Source organism: Etheostoma cragini, chromosome 14 (assembly GCF_013103735.1).
Source record: "Etheostoma cragini isolate CJK2018 chromosome 14, CSU_Ecrag_1.0, whole genome shotgun sequence".
In the NCBI taxonomy this organism is placed as follows: Eukaryota; Metazoa; Chordata; class Actinopteri; order Perciformes; family Percidae; genus Etheostoma; species Etheostoma cragini.
The window spans coordinates 16948465-16965237 of record NC_048420.1 but is presented as its reverse complement, the minus strand read 5'-3'; the positions used below and the strand labels follow the sequence as shown (position 1 = coordinate 16965237).

The following is a 16773-nucleotide window of genomic DNA, read 5'->3' as shown; positions in this document are numbered from 1 at the left end:
GTATTATCATTTTGTGCAGCACTTTGGAAACCTTGTGTTTGTTAAAATCGTGCTATATAAATAAAGTGGATTGGATTGAAGGGAATGCATACTTAATGTGTTTATTATCCTCAAGGATACCCACAATGCAATTTAGTGAGAAAAAATGAATGTTGATTGATGATTCAACTGTTGACAAGAAAAATCCACATGTTACGATTTAAGTGAATATGTACTGTTGTGATTAGAATTGAGGTCAGTGTAATTCAAGGTGCATTCATGATTATTTGAGGCTTATTATTTATCCAAAGCGACTTACAATTGCTATATATGTCAGAGGTTGCATGCCTCTGGAGCAACTATGTGGGACTCGAACACGGATCTCCCACACCAAAAGGGATGCGTCATATCCACTGCGCCATCACAACCAATTTGTCTTGTTCAAAGGTTTCTTTTCCTGCTTTTGGGTCCCCATGGCAAAGGGCCCCAGTACCATGAGATTGGCAGATCCATGGCCACACTAATGACAGATGAGGTGAGAGAAACACCGCTAGATCATTTTTGTGACTTATTTCAGTTTCGACAAGTTATAACACTGTATCAAAATATTATCTGTTCAGTTTGGGGTTGTTTTGAATGTAAGACGCATGTTGGGATGGCATTTTATTTATTGCAGAGACATTTAATAACTCCTAATAATCATTATGTAGATTTTCCATGATGTGGCATACAAGGCCAAAGACAGAACGGATCTCCTCTCGGGGATAGACGAGTTCCTTGATCAAGTGACTGTCCTGCCTCCTGGAGAATGGGACCCCACAATCCGGATTGAGCCCCCCAAGAATGTCCCATCTCAGGTTAGAGATTCTCACCGTCAAAGATTGTTTTATGTGTACTTAGAGAATAATGCAGACAAAGGTGTTTGTCTTACCAACATGAATATGAAATGCCATGTACAACAGACATTAACAAATTTGCTGGGGAGGTACTGGTGCAGAGATCATTAACCAGCTGCAGACTAACTGATAACCAGCATGCTAACGTACTACACACTAGACCTTACTGTATTTTAGTCTGGTCTCACAAACTGTAATGTTTATATTGACTTCTCGATATGTGTGTCTCTTGAAATCACTCTTTACTTCCAATCACACTGAGAGGGCCCCACTATGGATTTAAAGCATCATGACAGAAAAGCAATTTATATGCATGCAACTATGTTGTATTTAAATCCTTTGACCTGCAGATGAAGAGGAAGAGACCGTCCCAACCCAACGGCAATGTGTCTCCAGCTGGAGAGCTGGAAAAGGATGAGGACCACAACGCAGGGCCTGAGCTGCAGAGGACTGGGAGGTGAGTTTAGCACCTTTTCTTGGCACACCATTGAGTTCAAATGATTATTAGAGCATACTCACTCCAGGAACCTCTAATAATATCACTTAGTTTTAGCAAATATGTTGATAAAGAAGTATTTGATAATTGAAGTGTGTCCCAGTTGAATTCACAACTTTATAAGCACAAGTAGGCATATTTTATAAATCATGTTGATTGTGTTGACACAAGTGCTTTTTGTTAACAAGAGCTGCAGAAGAAAACTCATCTAAGAGATTAAAGACCTCATTTTATCTTGATTTGTTACAGAGACTTATATGTGGTTACAATAGTTAAACGCTCTGAAATCAAGATGAGATATATAAAAAGACATTATCAAAAGTTTTTTCACTGGATGTGATCAGCAAGCCATTGTTTAGTAAAAGCTTTTGCAATATTTTTTTAAATGTATAGTATGTAAAATTGTATAAACTCAACTATGTGATTTAGCAGATACATCTACTGTACTCTGTGAACTCAGATGCTGACATTTATGAATAACCAGGCTGGGTCTCTGGAGCCCAGGCCACACAGCAAGAGAGAGAATGTGTTTATTTGAAACCTCACACACTATGCACACATACACATCCGTTGCAAAGGCACTGTATTATTTACAGATTTACTCTGCTTTTCACTGCTACTATAAAAGGCTCATGCAAGAGGGAGTTCTGGGGGTCAGAGGAATGTAGGGTAGTATAAGAGGTTAATGTAAGGAAAGCTATCAGAAACCGGGGCTGCACAGAAGAGACAGCAGGGGTTGTGGAAGCAGCCGATTGAGGTTATTCCAGAGGTGTCGGGGGTGAAAGAAAATGAAAGACCTCACAGCAGAGCAATTGGACAGGTGTCAGAGGAAAGACAGGAAGAAATACAAGGTGGGAAATTAAATCCCTCAAAGTCAAAGTAAGCAGCGAGATTCCGGTGCTATCTAGGTTTTTAGGTGAGATATAAAAAATATGCATATTCACAAGCTTCATCACTCGGCAGTGTTAATGCCCTCTCCAATGTAATTAGTGTTCAAGCAAACACTCTTACCAATTAACTGTGTAAAATGGCCTCAACACCTAGTAAATAATCATGGTTGTTAAATTACGGTTTGAATCACATTGAATTAAGAATCAATGCATTTAAAAAAATGCCAACTATTATAAGAGCAACAGGAAGATTGTGTTTAATAAACACATAACAAGAATGGCATTTTACAGGGTGTTAGTGATAAGAGACCAGCAGAACTACTTTGGTTAAATGGATGCAAACTTTTACGATTTTTATTGTTCACTAAGCACAGTTGCCTACATTATTTACTTTTATTTTATTGGATTTCTTAAATAATCTCAGAGGAATTGATAGATGGCCTGCCTCATATTAATAGCGTTTAAATTAAGTTAAGTTATTATTAATCAATTTATGTTTTTATATCATATTATTGTGTGTCCTACTAGAAAATTAATTAAAAGGTGTGAATGTGTAACTGTGTGAATGTGCTCAGGGTGTTTCTGAAAATGAGAGCATTGCTCTCTGTTTAAACCACCCTCGAATGAATAAAGGTGGGGAAAAAACTGCCTCTCCCCTCTTGCAGGATATTTGGAGGTCTGGTCCTGGACGTGAAGCGGAAGTTGCCATTTTACTGGAGCGACATCAAAGACTCCCTCAGTCTGCAGTGTCTAGCCTCTGTCCTGTTCCTCTACTGCGCCTGCATGTCCCCTGTCATCACATTTGGAGGTCTGCTTGGGGAGGCAACAAAAGGCAACATAGTGAGTCTGAAGGCTTGCCACTTAAAAGTCAATACTGCTTTTCATGAACCCAGTAAGAAATCAAACCCCTACCCCAGGTTGTCTAAGTGCCATGTTGTACCAAATGAGGTATGCAGAACCTAGAACAATTTGGCTAGCATATGTGAGTATATCATTTAATTTAGTGTCTTGTGCAGGCACTTAAAATGTATGGTGTTGTGACAGTAAAACCTCAAGCCTGCCAGAATCCCTAAAGGTAAATTAAAGAAGTCATCTCATTTAAAATAACTAAATATGTTTCCTCAACAACTGTGCAGCACAAATGCTTTCTCACAACATGCCATTTAACATGTTAAACGCATGTGTATGTACGCAATGACAGTCCATGACGTAGGGGTAAAATGCAGATAGATGCAAAGTCACCATTTTTTTTTACCTACTTCACTGTGCTATTACATACTCATATAGGAGGATACATTTCACTGTGCGGTCTTTATTCAGTGTTCAAAATAGGATATCATGATTATGCTGCCTCCCATGCAATAATCTGTTATCACACTGAAATATGTATAGTCTCTCTCTCTCTCTCTCTCTCTCTCTCTCTCTCTCTCTCTCTCTCTCTCTCTCTCTCTCTCTCTCTCTCTCTCTCTCTCTCTCTCTCTCTCTCTCTCTCTCTCTCTCTCTCTCTCTCTCTCTCTCTCTCTCTCTCTCTCTCTCTCTCTCTCTCTCCTTTTTGCCCAGATGTCCTTACTAGGACAGGGACTGTTGGCATAGGCACAGACTGTGTGCTGCTGTGTGTGATGTGTCTGAGTAAACTCAGCAGGCGAGCGCTACACACAGATATGACTTTGGACAAATCAGCAGGGTGGAAACATTAACAGTTTGTCTAGCCTGTCAGCCAAAAATGTCTGTTTAATCAAAACTCTCTGTGTTTTGGTTGTGGGTCTCTTCTTCACCTCTCTCTTTTCTCCTTCAGTCTTTCCCACTCTATCCTCCTTTGGGTGGTTTCACCTCCCACATCCTCCCTTTCTCACTCCCTCACTCCCTCCCTCTCCTATGTGTCTACAGAGTGCCATAGAGTCTCTGTTTGGGGCATCACTGACAGGAGTGGCATACTCCCTCTTCGCAGGCCAGCCCCTCACTATTCTTGGCAGCACAGGCCCAGTTTTAGTGTTTGAGAAGATCCTCTTCAAGTTCTGCACGTACGTTCAAGCATGCTTTTGCAGTGACATGATACTTAGTCACAAAACTGATGAGACTAAATAGTCTGCATAGTATGGATTCCAAAAGTCTACATGGCTCTAATGTACATGTTTTTACCTGTATCCATTCTCCTCCATGTCCCCTTTGTCTTTCTTTCCCAGTGACTACGGCCTGTCCTACCTGTCGCTGCGGACCAGCATTGGCCTGTGGACAGCCTTCCTGTGTCTAGTCCTGGTGGCCACAGATGCCAGCTCCCTGGTCTGCTACATAACCCGATTCACAGAGGAGGCCTTTGCTTCGCTCATCTGCATCATCTTCATCTACGAAGCTCTAGAGAAGCTCTTTCACCTGGGAGAACACTACCCTGTCAACATGCACAACAACTTGGACAATCTTACCCTGTATTCGTGAGTAGTGAGATTTCAGTTGCTTTAAGCAACAACACTGTCTGCACGTCCACATGATACAGCCTTAAGTGATCACACACGCGCCCCCCACCCCTCCCAACACTATTGTTAGTAGCCACCATGGTAGCCACCACGGAGGATTAAAAAACATGGACTCTTCATAAGACGTAATTATCTTCACTTGAGTTTCTGTGCGGGAAAGTCACCCGACGCCACAATCTTCTTAACATATCCATAACGATAAATACAGAGAGAGTTGTGTGACGCTGATAGTCTTAATTAGCTTTGTAGCAACTCATTTGGCAATGGCTTGAATGTAACGGACATTCATTGGCATCAAAAAGTTAAGCACTAAAGCTTTAAAGAGTTAGTGGAATAAACTATGAAACTTAGAATATATTATTAGATAAGATTTAACTTTATTTATCCTAAGGGAAATTTTTGTGCAGTGGGGCAGAGCTTGCCACTGTCAACCTCCTAGTATTAGTATGCGTTCATACATTGGTCAATTACAATATTTGTGTACAGTTCTTTAGTTGTTCAAATTACTGCCTGTATAAAAGTGTAGGTATTAGGAATGTATGTTAAATATAATATATCGGCGGGCCGATATTGGGCATTTCCTGATTTAGAAAAATGAAAACAAATGTCATTCATCAGAAGCATTTACAATGACAAATAAATCATAGTGTAGCATAGTTTGTCCACCAGAGGGTACTCTGCAATGTCCCTATTGGCAACACAGATTTTCTTTTGTTTTGTTATTGTATTTTTATTCAAAGGACTTTAACTACAATACAATACAAGTTACTAATGTTAGTGAAATCTGTTTATGTTTTTTTATGTTTTGCTGGATTTTTTAAAATCCTTTATCGGTTGGGGTCTATTAAATATGTCATTTGTTTGGCACACTAATAATTAATCATGAATATTTATTACTTTTAGTAATGCATTGTGTCTATTAAATTATTTTTGTTTTTTAGACCAGTGTGTAGTTTCTACAGTTTCAGGATTAAAGCTAACATGTCACTTTTCTAATGCAGTCTTGAGGTCAGGATGTCATCCTAAGTGCCAAAGGTTTACATAAAGTAGTGTAATATGCAGATAAATAGTATCCCATTATGAACACACTGCTCTTGTTGCTGAAAACTGTAATTGTAGGGGTTTGATCTATTCCCAGTACATGACTTCCCTTAGAGCTAAAAGGAAAATTACTATCTTGCAAAATAACACAATAGTAACTAGCCATACAATATAAGAGCAATACTCTTTTTGACCTCAAGATACGCATCAAACTTTGCTCAGCATTTGTTGTCTTGTCCCCAGGTGTCAGTGCTCTCCACCAGTCAATGCCTCAGATCAGCTCATGCAGGAGTGGAACCGAACAGGGTACAGCCCAGACTCTATCCAATGGAGCAAACTCAATGTTTCGGTGAGACCAGCACACAGTGATCTCCAGTGTAATGTGTAAGAATCCACACTCGCATGTCTAGGATGTGTTGAGCAAACAGACATCATTAGGCACATTTCTGCATTTATTTTTTAATTTATTTTTTACATACAGATTAAGTCAGACACATAAGACTAATGCAACATCTGCAACCACTACTGGAGCTAGGATTAGCCTGCCAAAAATCTGCAACCAATACTGATGTCCGTACTGGAACAGCTTATCAAAATTTTGTATTACATTACTAACCTAATACCATCTTTTTTTTTTCTCTAGATGTGTACAACACTCCATGGGGAGTTTGTGGGTCCTGCCTGCGGTCATCATGGACCCTACATCCCTGATGTTCTCTTTTGGTCCATCATCCTCTTCTTCACCACCTTCTTTCTGTCTTCCTTTTTTAAGCAATTCAAGACAGACAGATATTTTCCCACCAGGGTGAGATGTTTGCTAGATTTGTTATGTGCACTCTTGTTATACTACTCTTAACACCACAAACATGGATTTGAGCTTCAAAGTATAATACCATTTTATATCACTGGTTAAAATTCAAAAAACAAACAAAACTCACATTTGAACAGGGTTTCTACATATATATATATATATATATATATATATATATATATATATATATATATATATATATATCTGTGCATGCAATAGTGTTTAGTTCTAGCTTAAAGCTAAAGTGCGTAGTTTCTGTCGCCCCTATGAGGAATTCTAAGTAATGACAACAAAACTGTTGGCGCGTCCACATGATACGAGCCTTCCGTGATCGCGCACCGGCCCCACCCCTCCTCCACGCAGTTGATAGTAGCCAAGGAGGACACGGAGGATTGAAAAAACGTGATGGACTTTTCGAGAAGAGGTAATTATCTTCACTTGAGTTTCTGCGCGCAAAAGTCACCGGACAACACAGTCTTCTGAACATAGCCATACTGAGAAAGACAGAGGGAGTTGTGTGGAGCTGATAGTCTTGATTAGCTTTGTAGCAACTCATCTGGCAATGGCTTGAATGTAACGGACGTTCAATATTATCAGAAGGTTACGCACTAAAGCTTTAAAGCTTCTCACGCTATGTACATGTTTAAATCGTGTCAGTCACTAGTATGCAATATCAGTTTTGTGTATAGAAAGAAAAGATCTTCTCGCATCCTCCCGCACAGTCCCAGCTAGCCTGTGCAGGTTCATTCAGGTTTTTTCTGTGCAGGCAGGCGCTGGTCTGAATTGTCATACTTTTACTGTTAACATGAATGTTGTTTTTTGTTGCTGAAAATAGCATGCATGCTTAGCTGCAATTATTAATAAGTAAAAAACAACAACTGTGTTGCTTGTGTGTTTGGCAGGTGCGGTCCACTATCAGCGACTTTGCTGTGTTTATAACCATCATGGTCATGGTGTTGGTGGACTATCTAATGGGGATCCCCTCTCCAAAACTTAACGTCCCTGACCACTTTGAGGTAGGTATCTATTCCAGCATGTCTATCTTTATGCTTGATTTTTCAAAGGACAAAGTGATGTTGCACATAATTATTTCCTCTGTAAGGACATTCTTATGTCAGCAAAGTTCTAAATGCAGTACCTTTTTATAAAAAATAGGATTAATGTTTACATCATCAGCTATTTTCAAAATAATAATGTTATGCCTAATATACTAAATGCAGCCCACCCCTGACTATTCCCTGCAGCCAACTTCAAAGAACAGAGGCTGGCTGATGGACCCGTTGGGAGAAAATCCCTGGTGGACACTGCTGGTGGCAGCACTTCCTGCCCTGCTGTGCACCATCCTCATCTTTATGGACCAGCAGATCACTGCAGTCATCATCAACCGCAAGGAGCACAAGCTCCAGGTTATACCTTTGGAGGTTTACTTTTGGCAGTGTTGTATCCATAGAGTTACTGCAGTTACAGTATCCCAGATAGTCTTTTCTTTTTTCATTTTATTTTTATTTAACTTTTTTGTACCTCCTCCAGCATTTTCTATCTGAACTCTCCCTTCTTTGCTCCCTTTACACCTTTCTATTACTCTTTAGCTCTCATTCATCTCTTGTCCTTTCTATCATACGTCGTTATTGTTGAAGACAACAGATTTCTCTCTTCTGTCCTTCTCATCTCACAGAAACGCTTCAACTATAATCTCCTTCACCTTTTTCTTGGGTATTTTTATGCCTCTGGGTTCAATTCACCTTGAAAATTTATAGAACAAAAATTTGAAACTTAGTATTCTAAGTATGGATGAGCAAAATACAATTATAACTTAACACATTTGCAGAAACTAACCCTCTGGCTCTCCAACTCACTTGCTGCCTCCCTGTTTTTTTTCTTACAGAAAGGCTGTGGCTATCACCTGGATTTGCTTATAGTAGCAGTAATGCTTGGCGTGTGCTCCATTATGGGCCTGCCGTGGTTTGTGGCTGCCACCGTCCTCTCCATCTCCCACGTTAACAGCTTGAAGGTGGAGTCTGGCTGCTCCGCGCCAGGAGAGCAGCCCAAGTTTTTGGGCATCAGAGAGCAGCGGGTCACCGGGTTCATGATCTTTGTCCTCATGGGTTGTTCTGTTTTCATGACATCGGTGCTCAAGGTGAGATTCCGCAATAATACTGGCATCTTCTTTTGATTTGTCCAAAATAAGAAGTTCATCTTAGTAACAAACAGGTTAAAGTGGTCATGTCTTAAGCGTGTGTTTTCACTAAATGTCATGTTCCGTGATCTGTTTTTGTCCTGAACTACAGTTGAATCATTTACACTGGGGTTATGCTTTGTGCTCTTTACAGTTCATTCCTATGCCAGTCCTATATGGAGTATTTCTCTACATGGGTGTCTCTTCCCTCAAAGGCATTCAAGTAAGACTCTAGTCTGCTAGTCTTTGAATCAAATATGCCTTTTTCTGAACACAACAGCAGTCATAAGCTGACTGTGAAGATACATTTTTATCCCTGTGTAATCCAAACATTTGATTATTCAGATTCCTTAAAAGCTTTTGTTAAATGTATTCCCTCTTCTGAAATATGTATAGAATTTTCTCTTTACCTCGCCACCTCTTGCTTTTCCGGCCTTTTTCATTAGCATTTCTTATCTCCCTCATCGAGCCGCTCATTTTCTTTGTAGTTCTTTGACAGAATCAAGCTGTTTGGCATGCCTTCCAAGCACCAGCCTGATCTGATCTATCTGCGCTATGTGCCGCTGTGGAAGGTCCATATCTTCACCCTGGTGCAGCTCACCTGTTTGGTGCTGCTCTGGGTCATCAAGGCCTCTTCCGCAGCTGTTGTGTTCCCCATGATGGTAATGACCTCAAACCTGTCAAAGACTGTCACACATTTAGTCACTTCACATCTACATGTTAAGTTAAAGATACAGATTCCCCTCACCAATTTAAAGCTATGGTGTGCATCTTTTTCATATTAATGAACGTCTGTCACATTAAGCCATAGCCAAATGAGTTACAAAGTTAACTAAGCCTATCGCAAAACCACAAAACTCTCTGTATTTCTCAGAATGGCTATGTTTACAAAATGGTATAGTGGGACTTTTGCGCGCAAAATCTCGAGTGAAGATAATTACTATATTCCTCCCTGTCTTCCTTTTAACTACTAGCAACTGTGTGGGGGTGGTGCGAGATCACGGAGGGCTTGCAATATGTGGATGCAACACAGTGTTGTTGCCATTACTTAGAATTCTCATGGGGAAGATATAAACTTTGCACTATAGCTTAAAGACCTACAACTACAAACTTTAACAACACAGAAGTGTGTAAATTTCTAAAATCAGTATGATACATAATTGATGTTTTCTCAGTGTATTAGATGTGTTTATGCATTGTTCGTCAGTCCTTTTCATTCTTGTGAACACGATATCTCAGGAACTCCTGGAGGGAATTTCTTCAAATTGGGCACGAATGTCAACTCTGACTCAGAAATGAACTGAGTAGATTTTGGAGGTTAAAGCTCAAGCTTTTTTGGCCTTAACTCAATAATTCATACGTTAATTATGACAAAATGTCACAATTGTATAAATCATCTTTCAGGGTACCCACAGGGTCTTAAAAGTCTTTAAAAAGTCTTAAATGTAACTTAAAGAATCCTGGGAGTACCCTGTTCTTTGCTACTGGGTTGAAGATGTGTGTGCAGTTTACGTTTCATCAAAAAATACACTTAATACCTTTATATTGAATTCAAAGTCCTAAAAGTCTTCACTACACATTATGTAAGTATGGACAGACATTGATGTAAATTGTGTACTAACTGCAAAAAAACAAACTTACGTATACATACTGTATACAGTATATAGTATGGGATTGGAACACGGCTATAGTTTATTTGAGGAACAACGGACGAATACAACCGCAAGGCGGTAATTTTAGTTGTATTCCATTTTTTTAATATTTTATTTATAATTTGTGATGTTGAATTTGTGATTATAAATCCCTTGTCTACGTGTCCCCAGGTTCTGGCACTGGTCTTTATCCGAAAGCTCCTAGACTTTTTCTTCACAAAGAGAGAGCTGAGCTGGTTGGATGACTTGATACCAGAAAGCAAGAAGAAGAAAGAGGACGACAAAAAGAAGAAAGAACGAGAAAAGCTGGTAAAACTCATCTCATGTTATTGACTTGTTTTTTGTAGTGAAATTAAGTGAAACTGTAATTAAAGCAGAAGGATAAGAGAAGTTTAGTTTTTGCTAAATATTCATACTCACAATACACCAATATTGCTGTAATTAGCTTTGTGCCTTATGTATTTGTGTGCTTGATCAGTACATGTTCAACAATATTGTAGTACCTATTGCACTGAATTGACAAAAATATGATTATATTACAACCACATAAATATGTGCTGCAATGGCCCAGAGATATATGTACTCTGGACACTATAAAGCAGTGGTTTCTGTCAGGGCCCCTCTTTTGTAGATACAAATATCGTTAAGCCTTGCCTTGTTAGCAGCCCCTCCCCCTGTTATAAATGTGAGCCCCCCAGTTTGGGAACCACTGCTTTAGATGTATAAAGGCCATGCAACCATTACTAAGTAAAGGAGAAGGAAACATGACCTTTTTAATGCATAACTAGAGGAGACTCATAGCAGCGTATTTTACTATGTGTGAACATAAAGCCATGTAATCTCATAAAACCCAACCTAAAGAGTAAAAAACGGCATGAATTAGAAGATATGAAAATGAAAGTTACCCCATACCAGGATTTTAGCTGCCTCACTGCAGTCACGGCTATTTTGTGATTTAGGCCTCCAATGCTGTTTTCAATCAGGAAGAAGAGACCAGACTGGACGAAGAGGAGACGTTGGCACTGAAGGACAGCTTTGACGGTTTGGACCGGCTCAAAATCCCGGTGAAAGCACTTTCAGGGAGGTGAGTGGTGCAGCCCATAAAGCACACTTTGATACCCAGTTCTGGGGTAAAAAGCAGAATTTTATTTCAACTGTTTAGGGAGGCATCAAGTGTATTCTTTTTTTATTCTTTTTCTGTTTTCTTTTTTATGGTCTGACTTTTATGAGGCAGCTAAATGCATTTTTATGATGTCTGAAGCTTTACAGACCACACCTAATGTAAATAGTTCCCCGAAGAATTTCCTAATCTATATATAAAATGCCTTAACGGCTGAAGAGCAATCTGGAAACCTAAAGGAAAAATGTAGACCAAAGTAAAAAATAACCTGGAACTGTAAGCACGTTTTCTGATTCATCATGATGTTATGTACAACGTGTAATGGTAATCCTGACACTGGTAGTTAGCTGTGTGTTATTATGTCCATCTTGAACAGATCATACAGAATAGGACTAGTGACCCACAGCCTCCCAATGGAAGAAGAGGTAGCAGGGTTGTGTGTCTGATGTAAAACATCTGACCCACATGGCTGCGTTCTAACCTTCCTCACTGATACTCAGACAGTTGGCGCATGGCCAAAAACTGTCGGTCCTCTGCTATTTAAAAAAGAGAAACACTGGCTTTAAAACACAGTGCTTTGTGTGTTCTTGTGTTCCTTTTATTATTATTTTGAGGGTAATACAGTCTGTGTTTGTTCGTTTGTCATGTTGAAATAATCCTATCATTGTCTAACTAACTAATGTGTACACAATCAATTTTTTCCTCTGAGGCAAAAGCCCCAGATTTCTTGATACATGCTAACATGGAACATGCTGTGTGTGGCCTGTCTGGTCAGTCATTTTGTGCTTTTAATTTGTTTTAATCTTTTTTTTAACTATATGCATGTTCGTGTCTGCTTGTTTGAACTGTCCTGCACTGAACCACTCTCGCTGATTTGATGTCTACATGCCTGTCTTCTCTTTGTGCGTGTGTGTGTGTGCATTTTGGCATGTAGTTCTGATTCTGACCCCTTGGTTGTAAATATCTCTGATGAAATGGACAAAACCGCAGCATGGACAGCCGTGAACTCGAGTGCAGAGTCATGTGTCCCACCTGTGAAGCGTAGTGAAAGGTAGCTATGCCATCTCCTGGAGTTTGCCAGAGCCCCTCCCAACTGCATCACTTTATTAGGATGATATAATGTTGACTAAAACTAATTTACTCTGTTAGGGACTACTGAATTGAATGACTCTGCAAGGTTATTTTCATATTTTAATGAAATAAACGGAAGCTTATTGCTGCCTGGAAGGTAGATCAGATTAATTCAATATTATTTATATAGCCCAAAATCACAGATTTGCCTCATCTGTACAGCATAAACATCAGTGTGATATTTAAAGAAGAATTCAAAAATCCGTAGAAAATTCTGTCTTCTTGAGTGTGACAGTCTCATTTAGCTCTTTAAGCTGTTCATTTGAGTATGTTGGCAAGAATACTTTTTAACTTAACCAGGAAATCAATACAAACCTTAACGCAAGTTGATATTTAATCTGTAATTGCAAATTGGAGCTGCGTATTTTAACAGTCTTCATATGAGCCCCGACATCAACAGTGTGTACTGTAGGTGGTAAAATCCTGTTCTAGGAGCACTGGTAATTGAGCACTATCACTCCTCCAGACAAAATCTCACACTTGCAGTTGCTCCCCATCCACATTACCAGCATAAATTATGACAAGTGCTAATCTTGTGTGTGCCTTCTTTATCTTTTCATAACAGCCAGGAGAAGGTGGCCTGCGTTAGAGTCGACGTCAGCCCAGAAACACCAGGAGGGGGTTCTACTAGCGAATCCTTCCTGTGATAAACCAAGGCCCTCCTCCCCTCTTAATACCTTCCCCCACACAACACTTTACCCTGCTGACGAGCACCATCATAGTGGTAAAGGGGGCATAGAACTGGAGCAGCACAACCTGCCCGCAAAGTTCCCTTCTTTGGGGCAGCAGGCGAGCTCCCCCAGGGCTGTGAGTCCTACTCCACTCTTCACAAGTCCTGAAGCGTGCAGCATGTGTACAAATGGCTGCCACGATGCACTGTAGAGCGCACATCTCAGAGGAATGAAGGATTTCTGCTGTTACTGCCCACCAACGCTCTCTGTTTAGGAACTCTCTCAATATTGCAATGTGTCACGCATTAAAACCACGGATGCCAAAGGAAGGGGCCTCACCGGTGAGGATCTTGGATTGTGTGTTTTAATATTACTGTTATTTTTTATCTGATCACAGTACTGGACATTTTATGTCCTTTTGTAGCTCAAACACCATGAGTTGCCCTGCACTTTGTTTGTTTTCATGTATTTTAGGTTGGCTAAACTGGCCTAACTACACCAGCTTCAAAACTTATTTGATTAAAGCCATTCAGGTACTGTCAGTGCCAGCTGATTTCATAATTTGTATGGCACCATAAATGACACAAAAAACCAAAACAGAGGTGCATTCAGATACAGTAGATAGTAGTAGTAGTAGTAGTAGTAGTAGTAGTAGTACTACTACTACTACACCACACTACTACATATATCTTTGTAGAATCTGCTTATGAATTCTCTCTGCTATCTGCAGGGGAACACTCAGTATTGATATTGCTGCTCATAAGTTGGTCAGTTGTTTTCACTGTAAGCCTCAATGTTTTATTTTGTATTTGATCTTATCTTAAATATCAATATGTATGTATGTATGTATGTTTGTTTAGTGCGTTATTTTAATTTAAAACATTTAGAAAAGACTACTTCAGAGGTTATACGAAGTCTGTACTGTACAGTAAGCACTTTGCCAGTTTAGTTTCTTACCTAAAAATGGAACATAGTGTGTTCATAAAAAGGTTACTTCTACACCCACTGTATCTATAGAGCGGTTGTTCAAATGTCAGTTAAACAACTCAGGATTAGTGAATGATTTCTGACTGTGGTGAGATTTCTTGTCACAAGGCAGTGATAATTAGCTGTCCACTAAACTGTATGTCCTTTCATCTCTGGCATCACCACTATTTTAATAAGTGTTGTAAATCATAAAATAGAGTAAGTTGCAACGTACAAAAAAACTAATTTATGGCCCGGTTAGATGCACCAGTTTTTATACGGTCTGTGTTGGTGTTGGTGTTGTTGTTGTTGTTTGTAATAGTGTGTATGTCTGTATGGTGTAAAGATAATTCGGTATGTTTAGCGTTGCAAGTCATTTTATGCAAAATATTTCTACAGTAAATGTAAAAATTATTATATTCTATTAAGTTGTTCTTGTTTTGCTAAAGTGTGGTCCTGTTTTAGCAATAAGTATTTCATACTGTGCGATGTATGGACTCATTGAACCTAGCTAATATCCTGGCACAGAGTTATTGGTGAAATGTTTTCGGTCTGTTTCATCGGCTCTGTCTGTGTGTAGCTACAGTGAATATACAGGCAAGAGCTTACGTGCCTTGTCCAAGCTCTTTATGTGAAAGTGTTGTGCTGATAATTTAAGTGTTCAGAACAGATATACAGGAACACGCGTAATGGCACATAAATGCCAAAGATGGACCAGCAATACTATACAGGAGTAAAGTAGTACACGACTCATTTGCTGATTTATGTCTGTTGTAGTATTATTCCACGTCTGTGTTAACGTCGTAGCCTCAGCCACCGACTGTAACGATGTAACTCGATTCATCTTCCATTTACAATTGTTACTCTTAATACTGTGTGGGTGTGTTTGTTCGTTTGTGTTCTACTGTCACAGCTCTTGTATCTGCTCACATTTAAAAGTTCTTTCATTGATATTGAGGTACTGTTTTTTTAATGATCAGTGAATGTCAAATATATTGTACCGTCAACATCCAACCATCCATTTGGTGATATTTTGCCAACCAACTATTTTCTACAAAGCTTAAATTTTAATTCAGTGTCAAGTATTCCCCAAGTTATTTCCTTACACATATGGACCATTTGCTATAAAATGTGTAAGTTGTCGATCAGTGGAATCATCACAATAAAGTGAACATCCACCAACCTTATAATTTAACAATATTGTTTATTTTGATGAAAAAATAACCTATTTTCACATGACATTAGTTTCAACATAGATATATTTATTAGCTTAAAGAGGTGAGTCAACCATGTAAAGAACGAAAGTGTGAATATTTTACACTCCATCACGTAGTCAAACATCAATAAAGCACATAGCATTCTGTGTTTAGCTTGAATGATGACCTATTGGTGCAAAGCAATAAAAGTGAATACATGGTGATTTTCTTCTGTCTTTATTTCAAACCACACTGGCAGCTGTACGGGAGATGATGCTCATACTTAAGTCTTGACTGTAGTTTTCTGAAAAAGAAGTATATCTTGGCACTTTCTTTTGTTGCTCCAACTTGTGTATAATTACTTACAGCTTATTAGCGAGGCACAAGTCTAGTTTAGGTTATCACAGATATATCATTTTCGTAATGATACACTGAAATAAAAAAAAATGCCAAAGATAAAATGTTAAAGGTTTGTTTTCCCACTGTAAAATGCTCTGCTCAAAAAATCTTGTTCACAGTTATAAAGGAGTTCTTATATAGTTTTAAATAATCTTAGTTTTCGTTATCAGATCTTTTAAACTTTTAAATAGTGATATTGGTATTTTGCTCTAGAAAAAAATCCAGTGTTGATTGAGATATCATCCAAACGTATACTAAATGGGTCCACAAGGAACATTTTACCTCACCTGGAACTGTCTCATTTGTAACATTTCCAGGTTGAGGCAAAAGATGGCAGCAGAGCTCAGCAGTGGTCTTACACACACAGTACACCACAGCACCCGAAGCCACGAGGGGGGGGAGTTGTATTTTCTGCCCCCTTCTTTCTACATAATACATCCATCATGCATCCATCAAGCGCAACAACACAATTACTATTACTATACTATAGGCTACAAGTTCTAGTGTACAAGTGTACAGCACTCACATACACAGAGGTGTGTTTACTTATATCAGTTTTTTGATTGAAATTTCCCTTATGCGCAACTTCTAGGCAAGACCTGCCCTTCAATAGCATTCACACGCTACTTGGGCCAGGTGGGATCTATAACGTTCTGACTTGAGTGGTTTTCTTTTCCTAACTTAGGGACCGAGCACTGAAGTGCAAGGAACCCCCTATGCGTGTAACGCGGTTCACACAGCAGGGCTGTGGAACCCTATCGTTTTCCTAGTTTATTTTAATTTATTTTTCATTATTCTTCCCCACATGAAACTGGTGCTGCAGCCTAAACTGTATATAATGGCCACGTGCCATTTTCAGGACTATTGGTGGCAAACAA

General features: G+C 39.2%; 1 protein-coding gene across 13 annotated transcripts in view; it reads left to right on the top strand.

The window, feature by feature from the left end:
• The window catches only part of LOC117956612 (sodium bicarbonate cotransporter 3-like), a 43044-nt gene extending 27324 nt beyond the window's left edge, over positions 1-15720 (top strand). For 8 of the 13 annotated variants that reach the window (XM_034891756.1, XM_034891765.1, XM_034891764.1 and 5 more), the window contains 18 exons: positions 427-514; positions 690-836; positions 1226-1332; positions 2927-3101; positions 4149-4282; positions 4445-4690; positions 6017-6122; positions 6417-6578; positions 7487-7600; positions 7829-7990; positions 8470-8721; positions 8915-8983; positions 9249-9422; positions 10584-10721; positions 11372-11496; positions 12467-12583; positions 13229-13958; positions 13990-15720. In XM_034891756.1, the coding sequence (XP_034747647.1) occupies positions 427-514; positions 690-836; positions 1226-1332; positions 2927-3101; positions 4149-4282; positions 4445-4690; positions 6017-6122; positions 6417-6578; positions 7487-7600; positions 7829-7990; positions 8470-8721; positions 8915-8983; positions 9249-9422; positions 10584-10721; positions 11372-11496; positions 12467-12583; positions 13229-13310 (2398 nt within the window). In that variant the 3' untranslated portion in view covers positions 13311-13958; positions 13990-15720. Of the gene's footprint in view, positions 1-426; positions 515-689; positions 837-1225; positions 1333-2926; positions 3102-4148; positions 4283-4444; positions 4691-6016; positions 6123-6416; positions 6579-7486; positions 7601-7828; positions 7991-8469; positions 8722-8914; positions 8984-9248; positions 9423-10583; positions 10722-11371; positions 11497-11908; positions 11958-12466; positions 12584-13228; positions 13959-13989 lie in introns of all 13 variants that reach the window. The other 5 variants (XM_034891754.1, XM_034891762.1, XM_034891760.1 and 2 more) reach the window with 5 other exon arrangements.
• Positions 15721-16773: the final 1053 nt, after the last annotated feature.